Consider the following 27,275-nt stretch of genomic DNA (forward strand, 5'->3'; position numbering starts at 1 on the left):
TGTGTCACTGCAGTATAGACATGGACTGTCTCCTTGACTCATCCCAGCAAACCAATGACTTCTCTATGTAGTACTGTGAATGTACATCCTGGTGACTGTGAGTCCTTTGCCTAAGATCACAAAGTTAATAAGAGATGGAGCCAGAGTCTAAACCCAGGTCTGTTTAACCAGAGCCCCAGTCTTAACCACACTTTGGCAAAAGCTAACTAAATAAGCAGGAGAGAAAATAAGGCACCCCACCTCCATAAATGCATCAAGAAACACACACAATTGGCATAAAACCAGGTGACTAAGCACAGTCGCCTCTATAACTTTCCCACTTTGTAAAAAAAAAAGAAGTTCAAACAGGGCATATACCAACCAAAGGACACCAGCCTAATGATACACTGTACTCTGGATAGTCAAACCATATTAAATAGTGACTCTCAAAGTAACCCAGCCCCAGGGAAGGCTGACAGAGGGGTGGGTCAGGGAGATAAAGAAGTGGCCCTCAGCTCCTCTTGCTTTGCTAGACCATCCTTCACTTTTACATTATGGCTACAGTAAATATAGGATGCTACACAGGAGACTTCCATTGTTTCCAAAACCTAATCCTTCTACCACCATAGACATTATGGTATGGAGAACAGGAAGCAAAATAATCAAGAACCAAGAGCACTGTTTGTAGCTGGTAAGACAACATTTGACATGTGGCTAGCAATTTTACTTGTAACAGAAATTCCAGTAGAGTTCAACGTCCAGAATTCATGGTACAAACACAACTTCTTTGTAGCCTCTAATCATGACTTAAGAATGGAAGAATTCCCTCATATACATTTATTTCTTAGTGCGTGTTCATCTTAAGTATGGACCAACCAATGACAGGAATCAAATTTATATATAAGTTGAAAGTATTCCAATCCTCCCTGAATTCATGTCACTTGTCTCTTGTTCAACAGGGGATTAGTCCTGTTGCCTTTAAACTACGAAAAGGAGAAACTACATATCCTCATTTTTAGCGAAGTGGGTGGAAATATATTTTTAGGTGTCACTTTACGTCACGTTATTGACTTTCAAATTAAGCAATGCTTCTGAAGTCTGGACGGAGTCCACATACTGCCACATTTCATTTCAGGGAACTCCACGACTGCGATGACTAAGTACATGTATCATTTGAAGCCATAACTTATTTATGCCCTTAATACTAGAGTGGCTCTTAAAGCACCAGTGAAATAACAGAAGGCTGTTTTCATGCATATGATGCCCACAATAATTATTAATTCATTTTTGACATAATTTGATTAGACAGACCAAAGGGTGTTTAACTACCATACATCACCTTTGAACTTCATGTGACACACTCATCCAAACCTCTGCAACATGTAAATCTGAAGGTGCCACATATGTTCAGAATGTTGTCTATAATACAGTCAACATTACATTTGCATGCTTTGTGTGGCAATAATATACTAGGTTACATTTGTTATGGGTTTCTAAATTTCCAATTTCTCATTAAAAACTAACATCAAACTACCTGAAACATCATAGCGTACACAACATGATATATATTACAAATACCCAGAGCTTGAATTCAAATAGAACTTACATTTTATGCTAATATAATTTTTCTAGCACCTTCATAAATATTATTTCATTTAAAATGTTTGTAGATGTTTCAAAGGTGCAAAATAATATTGTAAAAAATTTCCCTTGAAGCAGACCCCTTTCTAATTGATAGCAAGGATAGAGAAAAACAAAATATGTCTCATGAAATGTATTTGAGAAAGTAAACAAAAATGCTATGTTGATTTAAATAACAAACAGGTGATTGATTTTTTTTTAATGAATGCAGTGCTCTCTTTCCGAGCACCTGAGTGAAGAAGAAAGCATAGATCCTCACAAGCTTCCAAACAACCACATCCTCCGTTCTTTGGTCTCTAACTCTAAGGAGGGGCTGAGCATCCTATACTTGTCCAGAAAGGTGAGGCCGCCATGGCCCACCTGGTATGACTCATATTTCAATGAAAACCTAAAAGTGAGAAACCATTTAAATATAATGCATGCAGTGTCTGTGACTCAAGAAGACATACCCATAGAAGATTGCACTATTGATTTTCAGCAAGAGAATAAAGGAAATAGATCAGCTAACAGCACAAGCTGCAAATGAACGCCCAATCCGAATGAAATGGAAATGAAGATATATTCTATCACCATTCTAAGGTTAGACCATTCTCCCTGGTACTAAAATCAGATAACAACACCAAGAGCCCAATTACAGGAAGATGCTATTTGCTCCCCCTTAAACTAAATACCACCAGTTCCTTTGCTAAGTGTGGAGCTTGCATTTTTAAGTGGATACAGTTGCCTCTCAAACGACTTGCCCTCCTAGCAATCTCCTTCAATTACTTCCATGGTCTTAAGGATGAGGCATCCTTTTGATACTAAGAAAATGGTTCTCTACATAGAAGACGGAGCCTGTTCCCCAACTCAAAGCTTTAAATTAGGACTTTCAGTGACTTAATCAGGCCCTCCGAGAAGAGGCAGAGACCTTCCCTTCCTTTCAGAGTGTAAGAGAAATACTCCTTTGCAGGCTCCCCTCCTGGGAAGCTCGCTCCTGCAAAGCCCAGGGGAAGAGGAGAAGCACCTTGGGGCCAGATGGGACTCAGGATGGCGCAGCTGTAGAAGAGTGTGAGTTGCAGAAGTCCTCCTTCTGGCCTTTCTATCATAATTGGAGTTGTGACCCAAATACATGGGAACCTCCACGTTCTATGAACAGACTCAATTTAGATTACGCAGCTCCGCGGGAAGAAGTAACACCCTCTCCTTAGCTGGTTGTGCTCTACTTTTGAGATAAAGCTTAAGTTTCATTTGATTTAAGGGGATGCTGATGGGTCAGATTTGAAACAGTGGATCCCCTAAACGCCTTTTTGGAGGGTCTTTTTCCTTCCAGAATAGCGCGCCTTAGGGGCTCAGCGCCAGAGCCCAAGCACTTGGCGGGAAGCCTGCGCTCTCCGGGAGTGAGGTCCCCGCTCGCCAGCTCCCACCCTCCGGAGTGGCGGGCTCCTGCAGTTGGGTGATCCGCTCTTGCTTTCGCCCTTCTGCTGGCAACGCGCAAATCTCTCCCTAGTTAGGCTCAAGTAGAAAGAATCGCCAACTGCTCATGCCAGAGAACACCCTGCAGAAAACTCGGCTTGTGCGCTGGCCCAGGCTGGGTCGCCAGCGGCAACAACTTTACAGATTCTTTAATTTGATAGTTTCTGAGCAGAATAAAAGAGCCCCAAAGACGCGGGTAAACGCCCCTCTACAAAGCCCACTTTCGCGCAACGTCGGGTTCCCGGGACCACGCTTGTGGTCCACTTCTTTCTCACCACGCACCGCAGGAACACGGTGCAAATGAACCCTACAGCGGGAAGCCCGTGGGGAGGTCGAGGTGTGCGAGGGGCCAGGAAGTCCCTGGAAAGAAGCCTCCCTCCCTCCCCACAGTCCGGTCTTTATGGCAAGAAAGTGAAGGAAGCGGAGCCTCCGGTCCGGCCCTGCCTCCGAGTCGGGCCACCTGCCGAGATCCCCGCGCGCGCTCGGGCCGCCACCCGGGTAGGTGTAGGTGTGCGCGCGGCAGGTGCGGGGCCGAGGCCCCAGGGAGCGAGGCGCCCTTACGTGCTCCAGCTTGTCTTTCCTCCGGAGCCAGACGCTGGCGCTGTAGTCCTGCTGCTTGACGCTGCTGTAGAAGTTCGCGCCCACTCGGGTCAGGCTCGGCGAGGGCTCTTTGGGGCGGCTTTTGAGCCTCATCTGCTCGAAGCCCTCGTGGGGGGAGGCCGAGAGCCACTCGTGCTGCCGGATCTCCATCCTGACATGACCAGGCGGCGGCGGCGCGCAGCGGGCTCAGGATAGGCGCGAGGAGCCGGCACGAAGGCGAGCGGGAGGCCGAGCGGGAGCTAAAGAAGGAGCCGGCAGGCGCCCGGCGCGCACAGCCGGGAGGGAGGGGCAGCGCGGGAGGAGGGGGCCGGAGGAGGGAGGGCAGGGTCGAGGGGAGGGTTCGGAGGTGTGGGGAGGAGGGAGGGGAGAAGGGGGGAGAAGGGGGTGGGAGCGAGAGGGAGGGAGGGGAGCCTGCTCCCGGGAGGCCGAAGTGCTGGCACGGTTGGTGTGGCAGCGTTGTCGCTCAGCGGCTGCGGTCCGGGGCCGGTGCTCCGCACGCCGGCTCCTTGCGGCACCGACTGGGACCCGGGGCCGGACCAGGCGGGAGAGCAGGGAGGCGGCGGTGCGGGTGGGAGGGGCCGCCGCCGGCCGAGCCATTCGGAGCCTGCAGGTTGGTGCAGTGAGGCGCCGCCGCCGCCCCTCCCGCCGCGCCCTGGCCGGGCGGCCCGCTCCGGCTGCGGACCCGGCGGTCCTCCAAGGGCTACATCGCTCCCTCCCGCATTTACACCTGCAGGCGAACAGCCCCCGGAGAAGCGAGCGCGGTCTCCGCGTGTCCTCGGTCCTGCCGCTGAGCGCGGGGCTGGACCAGAGAGACGCTCGGGAACCACCTCCGCCCTTCCCCCACTCCCAGCTTGCAGCGCCCCCTCACCCAGCCCCGACTCCTCTGGCTTTAAGTCCCCTCATTCTGAAAGTTCAGTAACTTCCCACCTCCCGGGGCTTAGAGCATAGGGTGCCTAGCAACCCCCAGAAAATGGCCACAAGGACATGTGTTCTCTTGATCCTTGCCCACTACTTTCTTGTGAGGGGGTAGCGATGCAGTTGCTGTCGTCCTGCCTTGCCCGAGCGCCTGCTGCCCAGCCGGGTGTCCACTTCGAACAAAGCTCCCGGCGGCCCCACCCACCGGATCCTGAGCACACGACTCCAGGGCCCTCTTGCAAATGCTCTGCCTCCCCTCTGCTCATAGGTGTAGGTGGACGGTGCTGTGCAATTGTTTCTCTTCTCTGTCCCTGGGCACTTGGGCCAGCTACTTCCCTAGGGGTTTTACACCAGCTTTCCCCGCCCAGGCCCAGTCTTAAAACAGCTAGGCATGATGATTTTTTAGAAATGAGTTGGCAGGTTAATAAATAAATCTTAAATCTCTTCGTCTTTCGCTATCTTGAGTCAGCATCTCAAAACATTCTTTTGGTTTGAACGAAACGCTAAATAATGTGAAGGATTTCTCAGGTCCATTTAAAAGCTTGGGGAAGTGTATGAGAGCTGGATAATTATGTTGGAGATTTTAAAGGGCGCCAGCCTGGAGGGTAAGCTAATGTCTCTCTCCAGCCCTTGACAGAACTGCTTCCCAGCTCTGTCCAACGTGGATGGATGATGGTTTCAAAGAAAGAAATTCCACGTAGGAATTTGAAGTTTTGTTAGGGCAAGGGTGTGTCTCCTATCTTTTTAAAGTCTCCATAGTACAAGATGGTATTGTAATAACAGTAGTGAAATAAAATGCTACCAGCAGTCAATTTAGGGGTGAAGCAACTAAATACGAATATTGCACACAAGTTTTGGTTATTCTAGATTGGTTTTCTTAAGAGCTGAATGGTTTCTATAATATGTACCCCTGCTGGTGGGTTATCTCTAAGTTTCACAGTTATTTTACAAGATAAAGGTTATTAACCCCATTTTCCAGGTGAGGGAGCTGAGGCTCAAGCAAAAATTACACTTCAAAGCAAGGATTTGCACCAGGATTAAAAGGCTGCTAACACTATATATTCCATTGTCTTGTCTTCCATTTTTTGCCATTACAATTTAGCTTTCACTGATTTTGTTTTTTGCAAGTACAAACACACAATTTAAATGACTATAAACAATTATGTCTTTTGTAATATCGGTGTTAGAAAAGCATGACTGCCTTTCTGCAAAGGATACTTCTGATTTTTGCTTTATAAGATTATACTGTATACTGTAGGTTGTGTGATATATCCAAACCTTGACAAGTGACAGATATCCAATTCAGACTGTCCTACTATAGAAGAATTTAAACAGATGGTGGCCATATCAAGACAGGTTTTCATACTGAACAGATTTTTAAAAAACTATACCTTTATAGGGAAATCACTATAGTAGTTGCTACAATCTCCATTTTTTGGAAGGCATATACTGATAGAATATATGTTACAAACAAACTACTGAATTGGGCGTTGTAGTCGATCATAGATAAGGTTTGTTGTGATCAAAAATATCAGGAAAAGCATACATTTTTGTTTCATACTTAATCTGCGTGGGTATAAAACCTGAGACTGAAAATATCAAGAAGTAACTGGGAGTATTTTATGAAACGTTCCATAACAATAATGTCCATTTCCATAATATTTACATTTGTAACATGTTTTCATACCCTTTATCACACTTACTTAAAGGGGAAATTATCTAAAAGTAGTCTCCTTGGCTCCATTTTTTGAAGGGAGGACACTGAAGCTCATGGAGATTAAACGACCTGCTCAAAGCCATATGCCTAATAATTACAGAAGCTGGTCTACAAGCCAGGTTCACTGACTCCAAATAAAGAATTTTTTTTTTTTTTTTTACCATGTCAGATAAAAAAATCTCAAATGAATACTTCTTAGAACTTGTTTTATTTTTTGATGTGTATTTTTACTAAGTATGACCAGATTTTACTAAAGGTTTATTACTGATGAATAAAACATTTCAATTACGAGACCTCCTTTGGTAGTCTGCATTATTTCCTCCTTAGTTACTCTCACACTATGTGAGGCCATATTAAAACACTGACCCAAGAAATTGCTCCATTCTTTGTTATCAAGAAGTAAGTCCAGCAGCTTACAACAACATTATTTTTTTAAGACTTTGATTTTTAAAGCAGTTTTAGGTTCACAGCAAATTTAGAGGAAAGTGCAGAGATTTCTCTTTAGCACAGCATAATGTTCTGTTGTCTGGATATACCACAATTTATTTATCCCTTCACTTACTGAAGGTCACCTTGGTTGATTTCCAATTTGGATAACAATGAATAAAGATGCTATAAACATCATGTGCAGGTTTTTGTATGGACATAAGCTATTAACTCCTTTACGCAAGTATCAAGGAGTACTAGTGAGCATTACTTTTTAAAATACATATGTTAATTATGAGATTATTTCTGGAGAAAATTTAATAAATTAATGCCATTAGAACAAAGTTAAAGTAGTTCTGATTTAACATGTTTCCTGAAAGAACATGTAAGCCTTAATATAATACATTACTGTCTGAGACGGGTCTTTTGTTCTATATATAGTATTTTCTTTAGCCATGTAGTTATTGATTACTTTGATTAGTTATAAAGTAACAATGTGGATTTTTTCAATGTTATGTTACATCATTAACAAAGTGAATTTATCTATGTATGAACTTATTTTAGAATAACAGCTCTCATTTTTTGAGTGCCTGCTATAGATGTTCTAACCACTGTTTTGGCATCACAGGCATCACATCATTTGTTTCTCATAAAAGTCCTGCAAAATAAACACAACCTTCTCCATGTTACAGATGAGGAGACAAAGACCCAGGAAGACTAACATGCCCACGAGACACAGCTATCAAGAGGCAACATTATAGCTGAAGCTCGGGGTGGCTCAACTCTCAATGCCTTTACACACCACCAACCTGCCTGGCCTTGCCAAGGCCCCTTGCATCTCTGTTGGGCTGAGAGCTCCACAGTGACCTGGAAAGAAGCTGGTAAGTACTGGGAAAGTCGACTAGCCCCCAGGATGAGACCCTAGTAGAGTGAATTTATACTGTTAATGCAGGGGTTCTCATTTTATTCAGAAAAGGACAACCAAATCAGATGGCACTGGGATATTTCTGAGAGTTAGCAACTTTGGCTCTAGTGCCAGCTCAGTTGACAACCAACCAACAATGGGGATTTAAACCGCTTTGCCTAATTGAATGTGTCAAGTTGCTACGGTTTAATCACAAAGTTGGGTTTTGCAATGAGCACTAGACAGATCCATCATCTGAATACATCTGATTGGCTGTGTCACAAAGAGTTAGCCAATGTCTATACTGAGAAAAAAATAAAGGGGATGGTGGACATGATTAACTGGATACTCAGTACAACTAAAAGTTTCTGGTAGGAAAAAAAATCTGAATTATTTTAACTCCTAGTGTAAATGGATTAAGTCAGTCAATTACTTAAATTGTCACTTCATTTGGCCTCCATACCCAAAGTCTTTGAACTGTGAATTAATACTTCAAAATCTGCCTGAGAGTCTAAATTCCACTCTGACTGTCTTGGACCATCTTTTATGTATGTATCACAGCATCCAGTATAAAGTATGTCTAACGCAATAGTAAAAAAGGAAATATCTGATGAGAAGGTAAGATACACCATAATTCTCACTCATTCTTAAATTCTTAAAACTGAAATTTAACTTTAAATCAAGTGATGTGAGAATCATGTGTATTTACTGTATTTGGGTGCCCAATGAAGAATGGATGTTGAACGTGTGGTTTCTTATATTTTTGTTCCACCCCAGTAGTGGTCATGGCTTTCTTTTACTTTTTGTTCCTTTTAGGAACCCATTGCTGCTATGGAAAGCAACTGTGTAGAATTAGTAAATGTCATAAAACTATTTGGACACCTCTGACATTCCCCATTTGTTCACTTGTGCAAAAGAGGAATTTACTGACTCCATAGATGGTCAGTATTCCTGACAATTGGAAGAATTTTTTTTCTGCAGTAAATCATTTAAACAAATACAAGCCAATGTGTACCGTCTCAATGCTTGTCCAACTTCACTGTTAATAGCTTCTGTACATTACACAATACCTCTTAAAGGCAGAATGTAACATATTCAGTTCCCAACAGTGAAATTAAGAAAGCTCAGAGTTAATTTTTATGCTAGTTGCTAGAGCTTTCATTGATCTTAGGTTTTCTAGGCCAACAATATTTTTCTCCCTCCCCATTATGTGGTTCTAGTTCTTTGCCCTTGTTTTGATGATGCTATTTTTCTGGTCTTTGTTTTGTTTTTGCTAATGGATTTGTTAAATGTAGGCAGAGCATAAATAATAGATGAAGAATTAGTTAACCTGTCAGAACCAAGACTGCCTGTCAACATGTCAACCTGACAGATTGGTTTCAAGTTATAAAAACTATTAAATTGATATATAGGGCTGAACAGGGCACATTAAATACCTTCTATTTTCCTCTCCTAACATTTCTATTCTAATTATGCCCAAGCCACTCCTATTCTTTCTGAAAGCATTCGTTTTAGTAATTGATGTGTTCTAGGCCATGGAGACACAAGATAAACAAAACAAGATTAAAAATTATTTAAGCTTGTTCTGGTTGGAGAAGCAGATGGATGCATCTTGTAACAACATAACTGCTGGTGCAGGGGAAACCACTTGGGGTAGAGGGTGAGCTGGGGGAAGGTGTGGCAGAAAATGACCCGAACAGGTATAAGATTCTAAAAAGAAAACGTAGTTACACATTTAGAGGATCTTAGCAAAGAAACAAAGTTCAGCTTTGCTAAATTGAACTCGTAATTTCAACTTGACAACCAAATACTGAGTTTCTAGTATATACTTAGAGTCTAATAAGCACCATAGAGATTTAAAATTCTGAGAAACCATAAACCCTGATGTAAATGAATTTGCAAGCTTAAAAGTAGACAAGTTCTAATGAAACCACAAACAACATGAGATTATGATCAAATGTCAAGAAAATAAATGTTAAATCAATAGTTCCCAAATGAGGCAGTATGTCATGCTATTGAAAAATACACATTCCCAGAATTTTGGGTACGTAAACAGGTTTGGAAAGGCAGATCCAAATGGCTGGCAAATCCAAGCCAGTAGGTTGTGGGCAGGAAGCTGGTCCTTAGAGTTGTTCAACAGAGTTAAACATAAAAATTTAAAAAGTCTTTTTTAGAAGAGATACTAATTTATTTGCTGCAGCTAAGGTGCATACTCAGTGCACATTTTGAATCTGATACTCACCTGGGAGTAGGGTTATAAGTTTGTAGTATTCCCAGCTTCAAAATGATGATGCAAACTCAGCAGGACTCAGTCTCTTTATTAGGAGTGGACATGTGAGAAATGTGTTATAGTTAATATCATAGTAACAGGTGCATGCAATTTCCTCCTTTTTAATCCTGGCAGTCAGTTTTACTACTATAGATTTATTTAGTTTACTACCATAGATTTATAAACTACTATAGATTTATTTATTTTAGTTCTTATACTTATTTATTTTACTACTATAGATTTATAAACTATAATTCCAATACAATAAGCCATCAGTGTACTTCAAGAATTCCAAATGATTGTGTGACTAGAAATTTATTGACATAAAAAAATGAATTATTGAAAACTATCACTAAACCCTCCAGTTCCCCCTCAATATGTGCACTCCCTAAAGTTTTGACAGAGACCCTCACAGCCAATGTATGCACTATAAAGGAAAAGCAATCAAGACTTCTGAGTTCTCCAAGAAGGAGGCTCCCTGACTTGTTGGCACTCACAGTGGTACCTGTGATAGACGAGGGATGCACTAAGTCCCAGCAATGGAACCATAGTGCCAGAAGGACAGGTGAGCCCAAAGCACCCCTTAGTGTGCAGGAGAGACAATAGGACTCACCCATCTCCAGACCAGGATCTTGGATGGAAAGGGCGGGGGAGAATAGGAAACAAGTTAACAAAAGCAGGTATCAGCAGCTAGGTAAGAGCCTGCCTAGCAAATGCAGGTGAAAACCCTGGTTTGTGGATAAGTGGGTCTAATACACTGAATGTAAATAGTCATGAATCAGTTTAGCAAAAGATATCATTGCAACAAGCCAATTAAAGTTGCAAAGAATCATGGTTTCCATTTACAATTTTACTGGGGGAATAAAATGGTATGTGATTTATATGAACGGTCTTTATGATTCTCCCTGTCACACTCCTCATATGTGAGAAGAGACAGAGCCCGGCCTGAGACATCACTTTCCACACTCTCTCTTTCCTGAGAGATCCTTGCCCCAGGTTCTTAACGTATAGGGTTCTACTGTAATCAGTTCATTAAATGAGCAGAAAGCAACTGTGTGCTTTTTTCGTTAACCTCAGGCTGTGGACCTGTCCTCTCCCTGCTCGTGGAGGAAACTTCTGGCATGTTTCACAGTTTACTTTTATAACTTTAAGAAGATTCAGTCTAAGAATGACATAATTCCAAATTTTCAGGCAGCTGAAAGGTCCTCCCCTGGCCCTGGGAACCTGCAGTGGGGGAGGGAGGCTCCGTGTACCCTACCACTTGCCAGCTGCTGCTTGGGGCCCCTCCAGTTCCAGTGTAGGATAAGTAGTGTTGCAGGTTGGGTTCCCCAGCAGGCAGACTCTGAGACTGAGGTTAATATCTAGGAATGCTTTGGGAATCAACACCTGTAGAACAGATGGGACAATGGGAGAAGCTGATCAACCCCATCAAAGCCTTCAGATAATCCCTTGTGCCCTGGAGTTGGGGTGGCCCTCCAGAATTGGCCTCAGTTGGATTGAGGAGCTGGGAATTCATTTGTTCAGTTGATCAGTCGTTGGATGGGCTGCTCCCCTGGAAAGAGCTGTGACTTTTGGCAAGGCAGTTTTCTTCCACTGAGGCCATCCCCAAAGAAAGCTGACAGCTGAGGGGCTCTTTAGGGCAGCACTCCTAAAAACTGGGGATTAAGCCTTTCTTTTCTGAGGAGAGACCACCAAGACACACCACAACATCCCCCACAGGGAATGAGGTCTATCTTATATATTTTCTCAGATGTACCAGAGCCAAGTTTCTTGTTCCTGCCTCCCCCTCTGGGAATGGCCAGTTCCGGGAGGGTCTGGCAGTTACTGATATGAATGTTGCCCATCCAGCCAAAGGGCCAGTTCATCCAGATAAACACTATCTACTGTTCTTGCTTGGGACTATCAGCCCAAGGTTTTCTAAGTCTGGCAACGTCTGTCGTGTCGTCCTGATATGACTTAGCTACTTCTTCACTTCATTTGCTGATGTGGGCAAAACAGACTGAACAAAGAGGGGATTCTCTGAACCCCTGATCAAGAATTTTTTTAACCCTAAGCTAATCATCACTTCATAACACAGACAGAACAACAAACATCATGTCATGTCTCCCCTGCTCGAGAGAATGAGATCAAACAAAAAACCTCATCCCATATCTCCCCTGCTCGGGAGAATGGGACCAAAGGGGGAATTTACTCAACCCCTGATCACAGCACAGAAATCACCTCACGTACAGGAACAGATAAAGCTAATAGACAAAAGCTCACATCAACCAATGAAGACAAATTTTCCTCAACATCTACCCTACATCACTGCAGCTCCCAAGTAGGCTTCTTGATTAGAGATTTCAAAGACAATCAGTGCCAGAAAACCATCTACTTCTAGCCCATAAGGTCAGACATCCTTGTCCCTCAACTCTGAAAGTGCAGACCTCTTCAGTGTAGCCCTGACTGTGTTCTTCAAGAGGAAGACATGAGTTTCCATCTCTATACTTTCCCAGGAAGGGATTGGGTACTAGATCTAGCGATTCCAAGCTCTAGGGATCACCCCTCAAGTTCCCCAAACTGGTTCTCTGGAAGATCCCTCTTGGCTTGAGGTGGCTGGAAAAAACATTCTTTCCCCTGATAAATCCTCACCATCTAGCCTCTAACCTGTCAATGAATTTTCTGCCTTTTCTGGTCCAGTTTAGAAGTAGATGACTGGCTAATCTGGGAAAATTGTTTCTGAAACAGGTTGTTGCAAGGCTGGTCAATGATCTCAGGAATACTTGGCATCCATGGCATTGTTCCCAATCAATGTCTTTGTGGACATTCTAGAGAGCACGGCAACCCTCAGGGTGGAGTCTCATTGGACTGCCTCTCACTTGTCTGTACCCATAGGCCTGGAAACCCCTTTTGATTCTAATTTCTAATGCAAGGACTATCAATAGGTTACCCATAGGAAGGAAGGAAGGGAGGAAGGATGGAAGGAGGGAAGGAAGGAAAGAAGGAAGGAAGGAAGGAAGGAAGGAAGGAAGGAAGGAAGGAAGGAAGGAAGGAAGGGAAGGGGGAGGGAGGGAGGAAAGAAGGAAAGAAGTGGTGAGTAAGCAGGGGAACTATATCAATAGGCAGATTTTCTCCCAAATTCTCTCTCTGCCAACACTGATGTTATATGTCATGTCCAACAGGATCTCACCAAAATAGTGGCTGATAAGGCATGACCCAAATATCCCATGCTGAATGTATTCCATCTATACCATGTCATCCTTTATTTGATTAGAATAGACCTCAGCTGTCAAAGTCTGTCCCAAATTGCCCGTTTGCTTAAAGCACAGTTCTGACAGAAGTTCCTGCAAACATCACACTTCAGCCAAGGACTGGCCTTGAGTGTTGAGTTTGGGAATTAATCCCCATCTAATCTTTATTTTACGTATCTCAAATAGTTTCACATTTTTATGACCCATAACTCAATACAGAAAAAAAAATATGTGTCAGTGTCTATTTTTCTAACAAACGATGTCCAAATGTTCTGATAGTGGTATTTTCAACTTAAACTGAGGAGCTTGGACTTTGTGTGGTATAAATGTGTGTGCTGTCAGCTCCATTCTCCTCCAGTGGCTCCTTTGGCATGAACCTGGTTGTGTTCTCATTTTTCATTTGAATCCACTAAGGAATGCTTCCATTTCCTGGCCGGTAATTGCTTGATCCTAGTGGGAAGCCATGGTGAAGGTTACAGCCACGCAGGCATCCACTATGGCGGGTGCAGAGACAGAGAGCCCATCTATCCTGCAGTAAGATGATCAGGGCTTTGTGTAGAATGGGTACCACACAATCCGTATGTTGAATACATCACTCTTCCTATCCCTTCAAAATAACCTTCCCTTTATTTTGACAGGTCATATTGTGAAGTCAAGAGCCTGAGAAATCTCCCTGACCAAAGATATTTATGTTTTCTTTTCACCAGAATACTTGCCCCCAACCATCCGGGCCACGCCTTGACTTACATGTTTTGAGGACGGCTGAGATCTGTTATGTACTTTCCCCAGCTGTGACAACCAATTTTCACAAGGTTACACAGTCCATTACAAGGGGCATCATAATCAACACCATAACCCTGTTCAGATATATCAATCTTAAAATATACCAGCGGGAGTGTCAATTCACTAACTGGTAAGGGTGAAAATGGCTTAGAATACCAAGTACCTATTACTATTACCAAGGGTACATGTGTTTTTGTAGTCTCCATTCAGTTCTAATAATTCTTCTGGGACTTAATAGAGACTCAGTTCAATTCTCACTCTGTGAATAAGTGTGTTAAGAACAACTAAGGCATTGCCCCCAGTCTTTAGGCTTCAGCAAGTATAAAGTCAAGGAGGCTACTGGGCAACATCTTCTGTATATTAGGAAAGTCCTTAAGTGAAGTACAAGGCATATTGTATTATAATCATCATTAGAAAGAGTGTGGATAATAATACTATATATTGGAATAATACTTTAGATTTTAAAATGGCTTTTATATATCACTCCACAATGCACAATTCTGAAGCTTCGTAAGGTATGCTAGAAACCCTCCCTCCCCAATAATAATAAATGAATAATTGGGCAGAGAATGTAGGGACAACTAGCTCTACTATGTGCCACTGGACAAAATGTGTAACTGCCATTAATCACATCCCAGGGACATCCCTGGGAGTCCCAATGAATCCAGACCTGAGCAGGGGAAACCCAGTGTCTCTGATTGTGGCCTTTCCCTTATTCTTCAGCAGGAAGTATCAGTCCCTTGACTGGAGCTTCCTTTTGTTACATCAGCCTTGCTTACAAATGCACGGATATTTTTATCGATCCGTTCATTTCCCTGGCCAACAGGAAATAACAAATGGGCAAATAAGGAGAAGGTATGCATGACCAACTCAGGCTAACATATCGGTAGAATTACCCCTAGTTCTCAAAAAATAAACCCAAAGAGCAATGATAGTCACAAGTATTGACCACATTCAAGTACTAACCACCACCTAGAAGTCACAGAAAAGCAGATCCCATCTTCTGCCTATACCTCTTGCATGAAGAAGCCGAAGAGGAAATCTCGCTGTGATAATCAAATGATTGATTCCAGGTGGTAAAGCAACTATATCACTCAAGTATTCATTTATCCATTTATTTAGGAAGAAATTTTTATTGAGCAGCTACTCTGTGCAAGATCCTGAGGGTGTTGTGGTACTTTAAGGCACAGGAAAGTATTGCTACACAAAGTCTAGGCATTCTCCCCTTCTGCCTCTATTTTAAAGTAATCCACTTCCTGTATTTCCTTACAGTATGAACTGTCCAGGAAGAGAAAGGACAGTGAACATCGTCCTTTGTATTTTTTGAAGGGAAGGATTTTTATTGTTGCCATGGGGTGCAATAAAATGATCTAAATCAAGAAAGTACCCAATGGTAGGTAAAGTGGCTATTCTGTTTCTCTGCTTGTAGCAGCATCAGAGGGAGATGCAAGATTATGAATTTTCCTGCCTCAAAATGTGATTAAGAATCATGGAATGTAATGACATCACTTTCTTACGAAGACATTGGGAGCATTGCAAAGTGCTGCCTCGGCTTCACAGCCCTGGCCCCTGGCCACGCACCTTCTCCTCCACCTGGGCCACCTCCTGTCTCTCGCGAGATGGAGTGCACTGGTCAGAGTGTTAGCTCTCTGTATGCTTCACACTGTGCCTCGTGTGCTTTTAGAGCTAAGACGGGAGAAAAGGCTCATCATGAGAGCTAATAAGCCATAACAGAGAGGGAAGGGGACGTTCATGGCTGGTGGGATTGGGAGAGCGCAACACTTCTATTTTAAATAGCTGCTGAAACTGGGACTCACTTTGAAGATATGGTACTGTTGTAGATCCCATTCCCTCCAGAAAGTAGAATCTGTAGGAGGCGGGGGAAGAGAGACAACGGGGAGGAAAGCATACCGAATTCCACGATTGATACCACATGATGTTTTTACATTATGTTCTGTTGATTGAAGGGTATGATATACTCTGTTTCTACTTTCTAGAAATAGTTCAGGGAATGAGAGTGGCTGCCTACAATCCAAGGGGAAAAGGCAACAAAGACCATATACGTGGTACAAGCTTATCACTTGAAAGCCACTCAGTCTTTCCTTTTTACTCTTCTTCCTCCTCTCTCTCTCCCTCTCTCCCTCCCTTCATTTCTCCTTCACTCCCTTTCATCTCCCTCCCTCTTCCCCCATCCCTTTTTCTTTTTCTTTTTTTTTAATTATTAGAACTAATCTGTGGATTTTAAACTTCAAGACTTTTATTGTTTCCTTCAAAGCTTAGGACTTAGAATACTTTTCAAAGGTCTTCTTGCCATTCATTTATACGTCATTTCTTTTCATTTGCCTCTGTCCATCTTCTCACCTCTTTTTGCAGACTTTCTGGTGAAACAATTTGAACTCTACAGGCAGACTATCCAGGAAAGGGGAGTGACGTGACTTTAAGACTCAACAAAAATCCTCTGGTATAACTACTTCAAAAGGGATTCCCTAAGATATTATATTACTTCCTTCCTAGCATCCCCCGGGGAATACAAATGACACCTAAGAAATTACCATCATTTACCAAAAGAGGCAACACAAAGCATCTAATTTTATGACTTGCCAGGAAAGCACAGAGCAGTGTGTGAATGCAGGCCGTGTGAAGTCAGCTTTAAGGGGCAGCACTTATTTTTAGAGTCAGTCAGTGTTACGATCTACTTGAACAAGGAAATGTATATCAAAAATTCAATAGCCATTGTGATGATATCATAGTAAGTAACTCATTTATCTTAGTTGGAGTGCAATAACTCGCCAAGACAGGACTGGATCATGACGAATGTTGGAGTTCTGACTCTATCAGTGAGCTTTACTTGCAGAACCTTCTTTACTTAGTTTGGTATGCAGGCAGTGTTGGGCTGGAGGAGGCACCTCCAGGCTTGTGAGACCCAGTGAGTGCAGCTCCTCCCAAATCCTTGATCACCAACTTCAGGTTGGTAACTTGAAGTCAGCAGTGATGGGAGTATTTTCACCATGGAAATCAGCAAACACTACAAATCAGCACCCCCACCCTTAAGAGCTGGTGGTTAAACATTTGCCAGACACCACTACCACTAGTTTATCTCTAAGAAGACAGAAACTTGGCTGTTTTCCTACTTCATTATAATGCAGCAGTCCTAGTTCATTGAAGTAGTAGTTTACGATTTGCATAGATGTGGCTGAAAACCAGCATGTTGTTTATCTGGCTTAAGGACTTGGTCCTGGAGAAAATGAACAGGAGAGCAGATATTCTCTGGAATATTAGCCTGTTGATAAAGATATTAAGTCGTTACAGCATTTATCTTGCCTGCCTCTTTGTAGGGGAGTCAGTAAAAGAGAGGAGGAAGTGGAACTGTTGCAACCAATGTCACCTTTGTCTCCTGAGAGCTGCTGTTAGAACACACTGGGGTTCTATCACTGTGTCTGCACAAGAAGCCTTTTCTCCAGTCCCCGGGTCGCTACATTGCCCATATACCTCTGTACTCTTTGTACCTTGGTTTCTATTACTTCCATTTTCTTCACAAATAAACCCAGAGACTCACGGACACCATCTCTCTGTCCTGTTAGCATATAACACATTAACAATCTGCAGTAATGCCCCTGGATGCCAATCTTTTAGCTTTCTTCCATGAAAATCTGAAGGCATTTAGAAATAATAGAGACAAAGGATCAGAAACTTGGGGTGGAATGACCAAAATAGATAAATCAGAATCACCAGCGCTTTAAGAATTATCTGTAAAAAGAAAAAAACAAAACAAACAAATAAACAAAAAAAAATTGCATTTGGTTTCCAAGAGTTAAATTGCCCTGAGAGGGAGAAACTAAAACAGCTGAGGGCAGGCGATAATAAGGAGGCCACAGAGGCCCCCGCAACAGAGGCTTATTTGACCAAGAGCAGTTATCAGCGAAAGGAAACGTGATGTCACACTCGTGCGTTGTCTGAAGCCCAAGCGGCTCTTTCCCTGTAAATCCCACTGGAAACAGTGTGAGCTGCGTGTCCTCACAGACAGATACCAAGGCGCGTCCCCGCTCAGTCACCGTTAGTCATTGCAGTGGTAATTTGGGGCTTGTTTTATGTGCAAGAATAAAAGGATTTTTTTTCTTTCTATTTTGCAGAGCTGAGCCTTGAAATTCAAGGACAGTGAAATGGTTGTTATCTATCCCCCCCCATAAAACCCGTACCTCTCCTTTTTTCCTCATTTGTCTACTCATGTGTGATACTCAACTTATAACATTGTGTATAGATTCTTGTATATGTGCTGTCTGCTGTGTGTGTGTGTGAGGGGAGGGGGCTGTGTCATGTTCATTTTTTATCCCCATTCTCACTAGCATAGGGTCCTGTGGGGTGCTCATAAACATTACCAATTTAATCTTATTTTCACCTTTTCTGGAGATCTTTATCCACCTCTTATTAATTCAATAAATATATTAAGCACATGGCATTCTATGTATGCACTGAATTCAGTAAAATTCTTCTGCTGTAGATCCTCTGACTGACAATTTTTACTTTTCAAAGGAGAGTTTATTATTTAGTTCTCTCTATTATGTGGCTTACTATTATTTTAAGCTCCTAGCACTCTGCTTCCCGTACAGTTGATTCTCAACAAATGTTCATCTCTTTCTGTTCCCCTCATGGCCTCAGATTATTTAGCTGAGTTTGTTCTCTGTTCTACATGATTTCTGGGCCACCTTGGTGGCATGTGTCCACAGGCAGGCTGGGCAGAGGGCACTGTGCTCGTACCCAAGCCTGCCCACCGCCACCCCCGCATGTGATAGCTCTGGCTAGAGGCAAGATGCTATGAAACTAAGATCACCAGCCCTGGGGTTAAATGATCTTGTCTGCATCCCGGTTTTGTCACTGACTTGTTTTACTTTCACATGTTATTTACCTCTCTCAGCCTCAGTTTTCTCATCTGTAAAATGAGGATAACTCAAGAGGGTTGGCAGCAAGCAGGGTTAAAAGGATAATGTAGGTAACAGCCTTCGCACTTCATTATAAATGGTAACTGTTGTTAGCATTATTTTTAGAAGTTTCCCTGTGTAGCCAGCTTGCTTTCCTGGTCCCCTCATCTTGGTGCGCTGGGGAGTAAGGCATTTTCGGGCTATGGGGTTGGCGATCTAGTAGAAAATCTAAGGCATTCAAAATTTCCATTCAAAATATTTTTCATGTTCATGTTCTGTGCCCCCTACCTGGTTCCCAGAGGCCCCTCTCCCTTGGAATTTACTTCTTTCCCTGTCCTCTGACCAATTTCCCTCCTCACATCCCCCCATACATGCAACCCAAGGTTACCACCCAGTTCTGTTCTAGCCTCACAGTTTTACCAGGTTTAAAAATACGTCTGCCAGCCTTCCATGAAAAAATTGTTTTATCTACCTCTGATAATCTCCAGATGTGTACCTTCCACCCCCTCTGCTAAGCTCCAGTATCTAAAAGTCTCCTGGGTCAGCCTGGGGGGACATGTGCATCTGGAAGGGTGAGAAACAAACCCCACTTCCAGTGAACATGGGTGATCAGTGAACAGAATTCTAGTACAGGGAGACAGTCTTCAGAAATTTCCGCATTTAGAGATGGAATTTTTTGTGGGGGGAGGTACTAAATTCCCCAACACTGAAAACATTCAAGCACAGGCTGAGACACCACTGCTATACAAATTTAAATACTGGGAGGAACAGATGAGAGGACCCAACCCAAGATACCATGGTTCTACCAAAATGTTATGTTATTTTGGCATTATAATCATTATAATATTTTAAAGTTAAAAAATTTTAGACCAAAGTAGGACAATCTGTCTCTCACACATGTACACACACACGCTTTATCCACACTTGGAACTCTTTTTGAAGATTGAAGAAAAGTGCAATGAAAAACCTCCAGTAAAATCAAGACCTTCCAATTTTATTTTTGAAAAGAGCACTTCAGAACAATCAGGGCAAATTCAGATTTTAATTGCACTTCTTCACTTAGTTAATCCCCTTTATCACTCAAGAAGCAGTTCTGCCACTTCCTTTGGAGACTGAGCAGGGACATTTGTTATGAAAAATCTACTTGGCATATTCCTCTTGCATAAGTTCATCGCTGTAGGTCCCCTTGATTTGAATGACAAGAATCTGTCTAAGTTGTGAATGGACCCAATAAACTGGAATACTTACCTGGAATAAAATAGAAACCTCAGTGTTGAATGCTTATTTGGAATCAGGCTGGTCTCCTAGGAATAGGGCAGATGATTTATTACTATGTCTTCAATTTAAAACCCATCTTTCATTTGACAAGTGAATCTTTATTCCCAGGGCCTCTTACATTTTCCACAATTTCCAGCAAAATATGATTCAGTAAGACTCATTGCATACTTGCTAGATACAAGACACTATGGTAAGCCTTGGGGGAAAGAGAAAAATCTGAAATAAAACGTTGAGTAAGACATGGTTCCTGCCTAAAGGAATTTAAAATCTACTGGGAAAGGAAGAAATGGCTAATACTGTCAGTTAGATTATTGAGTTATTTTATTGATTTAACATACTTTAACCATGACGTACAAAGGAAACACTATTGAAGAGAAAATTTCTTAAGGAAGGAGACTGGGCAGAAAGACATCAAAATGTTAATGGTCATTGTGTTAGGGAAGTGAAATTCAAAGTCATTCATTTTTCTTTTGCAAGTTCTACATTTTCTTTAATAAGATTATAATTCTTTATAATGAATGAAAACATAAATTTAACATTCTTCTGGAGTATTTTATTTTATTTATTTTTTTGCTCCTTAAAAACAGCTGTGATATCATTAATACAAGAATTTGCTTTGAGGAATGAGGAAATATAAAGTTGAATCAATGTTAATATGAATAGAATTTATAAAATTTGTGGCCTCTATATGGTTCTGTAGATATATACATACATATATCTACAGGTCAGGCAATTAAGTTTGCGAACTCATCCTAGAAAAAGTGCTACAGACCTCATTGCTGAATATCACTATGGTCACCTTCGAAATACTCCCCTTGGGAAGCTATGCACTCGACGTCAGAACCTAGTCCACCTTTCAAAGCAATTTCGGGACTCTTTTTCTGGAATGGCCATCAGAGTTGTCGTTGTATTACCCTTGACATCCTGGATGTCATCAAAATGCCTTCCTTTCACTATGTCCTTTATCTTCAGGTAAAGGAAGATAAAGGAGACAGATCAAGTGAGTAGGGAGGATGCTCCAATACGGTTATTTGTTTACTGGCTAAAAACTCCCTCACAGACAGTGCCATGTGAGCTGGTGCATTGTCGTGATGCAAGAGCCATGAATTGTTGGCAAAAAGTTCAGGTCATATAACTTTTCCACACAGCATTTTCAGCACTTCCAAATAGTAAACTTGGTTAACTGTTTGTCCAATTGGTACAAATTCATAATGAATAATCCCTCTGATATCAAAAAAGGTTAGCAATATCATTGCAACAAGTTCGCAAACTTAATTGTCAGACCTCGTTTTCATTTCACATACATGTATATGTATCCACATACATAAGTACATACCTAACATATGTTCATTACCAGCTCTAGAATGTTCTTGAACTAATGGTGTATGTTTTGGTTTCTGTTCTTTGGCTCTTTTATGACTCTAATGATTCGAAATATAGAAAGTGACTGAATTTCACCTTCCACTTTTATAAATACTAGTAGCTGTGGAGGAAAGTAAAGAACACCTGACTGGTCAGCCTTAGCTTTGGGTTCAGACCCGGACTCTAACACTCATTACTTGTCCCTCTCTGTGAGTGTATGGAAGTTTCTCAGCCCCCTGCCTGAATATTCTCTGCAGGAATGGAAGGGTTAGTCAAATCCTTGCTGATACCAGTAAGGCCACTGAGTCACCTGGGTTAAGGGTGGGTGGGAGGGAAAAAATTGAGAAGCACTTTGACCCCTGTTGACCTTAGAGGAAGTCTTTGGAAATCTAGTCAATCCTCTCTCCAAGCCTATTGTGGATGAAGACTCTGAGACACATGTGTTTCAGTTCCAAATGCCAAGCTTGTTCACCATCTTCTGACCTCTGTTACGCATCAATTTGCTCCACCTACTTTATAAAGGCTATTTCCATTGCACAGTTACACAAAAAATTGGGGAGAGATAAATAATAGCTACGAAACATAGCTATTTGTCAAAGGTCTATCATGGGCAGAGTCCTTACCTCCATCATTGTTCTAATACTCATGAGAATGCTCCCAGTTAGCTATTATTTCCTTTATTTTGCAGATGTGGAAATGAAGTTCAAAGAACCAAGTAACCAGCTTAAGGGAGGTGAATTAATGAGTGAAGGAAATGGTGTGTCAATCTGACACCTGCTGCATTCTAGAAGCACTAAGGGCAGATCAACCCCAGGTGTAAAAAATGATGCCAGAATTGGCTGTGTTTAGGACTCAAGGAGGACTCAGCAGTAGTTTGATCTGACTTCCCCTTGCCAAAAGACCATTACTTAAAGACGAGGAGATAAAGTTCCTATAGCAGCTTTAGCCATGCTTATCAGTACAGAGAGAGGAGGGAGGGAAGCTGAGAGCAAAGGGACACCCCTTGCAAAATTTTAGCCTTTGCATAACTAGAACCAAAACTTCAGTTGTTGGATGCAGATCTTCGCATAGTCAGAAAAGTCCGTTTTGAGAGCCATACACGACCACATTCTTGAACTTTGAAACTCTGTGCTCCAAGGACTCCAAATCCAGGTCTTCCGGCCTCAGTGCCCCCTGGTCCTTCTCTTCCATTTGCACGAGAGCCTACTGAAACCAAAGTTGTTGTGGATTTCAAAATGGAACATTAACTGGCATAAAATAATTTTGAAAGTTTAAAAAAGTAGAGGAGGGCATAGGAGAATGAAAATTGTGGAATATAAAAATAAATAAATAAAAAGAGGTCAGTGCCTCTCCTGCTGTACCTGACATGGGTTTCTGAGGTACTAGGCCTGGTCATCTACCCTCTCTCAGTGTTAAGGGCGCTGCTACAAATACAGAGGCCAAGACTAAAGTCCATGCAGTCCATACGGAAGCTCAATGGGGAGCCACAGGGACTCTGCAGTGATGGTGGCCCCCACCCCCACAAGAAGGCAGTTTGGTGGATACTGGGTGGGTGGATGCTGCATCTCCTGGCACTTATCATTATCTGTGCCTAATCCCTTTGGTACTCATTCCATGAGCAATAGATTCCCAGAGGTGCAAGGGTCACCTACTCCAGATGACCACATTACCACTTAAGTCATATTGTTCTGAGCTAGCATCCGTCTTCCTGCTTACCAAATCACTTAGCACTCAAGCTGACTCAGGGCCAGCAGGGAGTGAAGTTTCTAGAATGTGATGCATCTGCAATGTAAAGGACTGAGTAGGAAAACCACATCCCAGTGCTGTAAAAATGATAGAAGCCTTACCTTGTATGCATTATCTCTAGGTTTGTTTCCATTAAACTGAATGTGTTAGGCTATAAATTGAAATGACCAAAGGATGAGACCTTTTCTTCTTCTCTTATCGTCCCACCCCTTCTTGGGTACATTGGTGGAAATAATGAGATTAGCCAGGTCTTAAATGTCATGGTGAAAAATTTGCAACCTTATCCAACATTCTGATTATTCCTTCATCCCTCAACCGAAGAGAACCCAGGCCTCATTATCTTCCCAATGGACAACAAGGAGACATAAATAAACGTTTCATTTCCCTTCTTGTCCATTTAATATTGGTAAATGTAACTTTCACACTGAACCAGGGACTTAGAAATCAATAAATATAATTTGTAAAGGTAATCATCGTGGAAAAGACTATAAAACACTGATCTTTCAAGTTTAATGTTTATTAAGAATAAGAAAACAAAATCTATGTTTTGAGTCAAACTGTAATATTTGGGCTATAATTTTTTTTAAACTTGCAAAGATGTCATATCGAGAGAGAATACTTAATTTCAGTGGTTTGTGAACTTGCTTTTTCCTCCATTGCTATGTTTGTGAGATACATGCCTGCTCACAAGTCTTGCTGCAGCTTTTTCATTTGCACTACTTATAATATTCCATTGTATGAGTGTATCACAATTTCTTTACTCCATCCTCTGTGTCTTCTTTTCAGTTTGTGTCTGTACAATATGGTGAAAGGAGACACAGAAAAGATAATACAGACGTGGTGAAGTTACTCAGGTGGTGGGTAGGAAGTGCCTGCAAGTGAAAGAAAGAAGATTTCTCTTAGCACAAATTTCTAAACATACTTTTTTGCCTTTAAACCATGTCAATATGTTATATAGTCAAGAAATTAAAAAAATTCAACAAGAAATAAAAATAATTTTAAAAAATACTAAAATTTTATATCAACAGAAACAAATGAACCTAACTATCAATTTTTAATTGTCAGGAGAAAACTACTAATGCAAATAACTTTGAAACCAGTATTCTGACTGTGTAGTCACTGATGATATATTCTAAGGACAAAAATATTAATAACTACAGCAACATACCAATTGGTATTTTGATAGAGTGACATGGCATTGAATTTATACACTTATTTGAGGAGCTGTCTTTAAAATATCATCTTCCTACATAAAACCATAGCATATTTATTTATTGATGATATTTAATAATGTCTTATAATTTTTTCTTTATGTGAGGCATGTATTTTATTACACTTATTCATGGCTATTTATACCTATAAATAGTGTCTTTTCTATACATTTTGTATTTATTACCAGCATATAGAAATGCAAAATATTTGTGTACATTATCAAAAATTTGCCAATTTTTCTTATTCATTCTATTAATTTATTTGCAGATTATTTGGGATGCTCTGTTCATAATAATATTTCTGATTTTTGTACCTTGTTTTTCTGCTTCCTCGGCTGCACTGACTAACTAGAACTCCCAGTGTAGTATTCAAAGCTAGGAAATGATAGTGGACATGCTGGCCTGACCCCTGATTTCAGTGGGGATGCGTCACCATTAAATGTGGTGTTTATTTTGTGTGCCCTCTATCACACTAAGAAATTTCCTGCTTGTTCTTATTTTTAAGAGTATAGTATTTTAAATCATAAGTAGATGTTGGATATTCTCTAGCAATCTTTCTGCATTTATTGAGATTCATTTTATCTTTCTTTAGATAATGTAGTGATTTAGGTTTATTTATTATTGTTAATAAATCTTACATTCTTGTGATAAATCAAATGTCATTACATTATATATTTTACGCATTGCTGGATTTGGTGTGCTAATTTATTATGATTTTTTTCATCTGTCTTCATAGTAAGAGTGGTCTGTAATTTCTCTCTCCCATATTTGTTCAGGTTTGGTTTTGGTATTGAGATTAGGTCAGCCTCATTTAAATGAGGATGTTTTCTTCTTTTTCTATTTTATGAGAGATTTTGTGCAAGATTAGCATTACTGTCTTTTAAATTGTGACCTCACTGATAAAGACATATAGTGGTGGATATTTCTTTATGGGTAGATCTTTGACTACTAATTCAATGTCTTTACAGATTATGTAATTTATAACTTTTCTATTTCTTTTTGTGTCACTTGTATTTTTCTAAGATCTGTTCTTTTCATTGTAATATATTGGCATACAATTGTTCAAAATGTCCTCTTCCATCTTTTTAATGTCTACATCTATAATTATGTACCACCTTTTACTCCAAAGACTGTTTATTTGTGGATTCTCTCTTTTATTTTTGACTAGATTTATCATGGGTTGCTTCAAAGAATCAGCTTTTAATTTTGTATTCATTGTTTTAAATTTCATTTTCTATTTTATTACTTTCTGCATTTATCTATATTATTTTCTCCCTTATATTTTTATTTTGATTTACTTTTCTATTTTTCCATTACCCCTCAAGATGAATGGTCCTCATTACTTTTCATCCTTTCTTCTTTTGTATTATAAGTATTTAAGGCCATACATTTCTTGTTTTCATACTGCTTTACCTGCATCCAACACAAATTGATAACTGTTTTTTCATTATTGTTTGCTTTTAATATAACCTGATTTTCATTGACTTTTTTCTTTTACCACGGTAATATTTGTAAGTGTACATCTTAATTGTCAAAATGTGCCGATTTTACTTTTGCAATTGATTTCTTATTTGATTTCATTGTAATGAGATGTTACAAGGGATTTATTTCAATTCTTTGAAATTTGTTGAGACATTCAACTTAAGGTCCAAAATATGACTAATTTTTGTAAATGTTCTGTGTGTGTTTGGAAAGAATATATATTCAATCATTTTTCAGTGCAAAATCTATATATATGTGTTTTAGGTCTAGTTTCTTAATCTGTTGTTTAAATAGTCTGTATCTTTACTGATTTTTAGCCTGTGTATTTTAGCAATTAGTGAAAGTAATGTGTTAAAAATATTCCCCCATGATGGTGAATTTTCATATTTCTTCTTGTAGTACTTTTTCATTTCATAACTATTTTTCTTATTGAGATATAATTGACCTATAACATATTAGTTTTGAGTGTACAATGTTATGCTTTGATATTTGTATATAATGCGAAATAATCACAATAAGTCTACTTAACATCCACCAACCACATATAGTTATAATTTTTTTTCTTGTGAGAACTTTTAAGAACTGCTCTCTTAGTAACTTTCAAAAATACAATACTGTGTTTGTTAACTATAGTCAACATGCTGTACATTATATGCCCAGGTCTTATTTTATAACTAGGAGTTTGCATCTTTTGACCACCTTCACCCATTTCGCCCGTCCTGAACCCCTACCTCTGGCAATCACCAATCTGTTCTCTCTCTCTCTCTCTCTCTCTCTCTGCCTCTCATAAGGTATTTGTCTTTCTCTGTCTAACTTATTTCACTTAGCATAATGCTCTCAAAGTCTATCCATGTTGTCACAAATGGCAGGATTTCCTTCTTTTCCCTGGTCCCATAATACTCTATTGGAGATATACATATATATGTGTATAAAATATATATGTGTATATATATCAGTATGTATGTATATATATATATCAGTATATATGTACATATATATCAGTATATATATATATGTATACACTGTATTTTGCTGTGTGTGTGAATATATAAATACAGTATATACACATATACATATATAAATATATTTATATATGTATACTGTATTTTGCTGTGTTTTTGGCCCAAACATTCATGGAAAAAAATTTTCATTTTAATTTTTAAATTCAAATATTTATTTGTTTACATTTAGTTACTTGTTTTTGGTATTATAAAGGAATTTTAGCATTTATTTTTTAACATATTATGGTACAAGAAATTTTATATAACAAATAATTACAAAACGTAAGAACAGATACAAAGAACAAGAAATTTTATGTACCGGTAACAAATTTACAATATTTGTGTATCATAAAAGGCCAAGCA

General features: G+C 40.5%; 1 protein-coding gene and 1 long non-coding RNA gene across 4 annotated transcripts in view; one reads left to right on the top strand and one right to left on the bottom strand.

Annotated features, from left to right (window-relative positions):
* Positions 1–3,966, bottom strand: part of PLD5 (phospholipase D family member 5) — a 233,198-nt gene extending 229,232 nt beyond the window's left edge. Inside the window, exon 1 of one of the 2 annotated variants that reach the window (XM_019746839.2) lies at positions 3,634–3,966. In XM_019746839.2, the coding sequence (XP_019602398.2) occupies positions 3,634–3,822 (189 nt within the window). In that variant the 5' untranslated portion in view covers positions 3,823–3,966. The remainder of the gene's footprint in view (positions 1–3,633) is intronic. The other variant, XM_019746842.2, reaches the window with a different exon arrangement.
* On the top strand, positions 3,226–22,665 carry LOC141567891 (uncharacterized). Of its 2 annotated transcripts, none has more exons than XR_012490870.1 (3): positions 3,226–3,570; positions 7,423–7,611; positions 22,161–22,665. It is a non-coding gene; the product is annotated as an uncharacterized LOC141567891 (long non-coding RNA). The 2 variants fall into 2 exon arrangements; XR_012490871.1 differs by lacking the exon at positions 22,161–22,665 and adding an exon at positions 8,451–8,572.
* Positions 22,666–27,275: the final 4,610 nt, after the last annotated feature.

The sequence above is a fragment of the Rhinolophus sinicus genome, linkage group LG12 (assembly GCF_036562045.2).
Source record: "Rhinolophus sinicus isolate RSC01 linkage group LG12, ASM3656204v1, whole genome shotgun sequence".
NCBI lineage: Eukaryota > Metazoa > Chordata > Mammalia > Chiroptera > Rhinolophidae > Rhinolophus > Rhinolophus sinicus.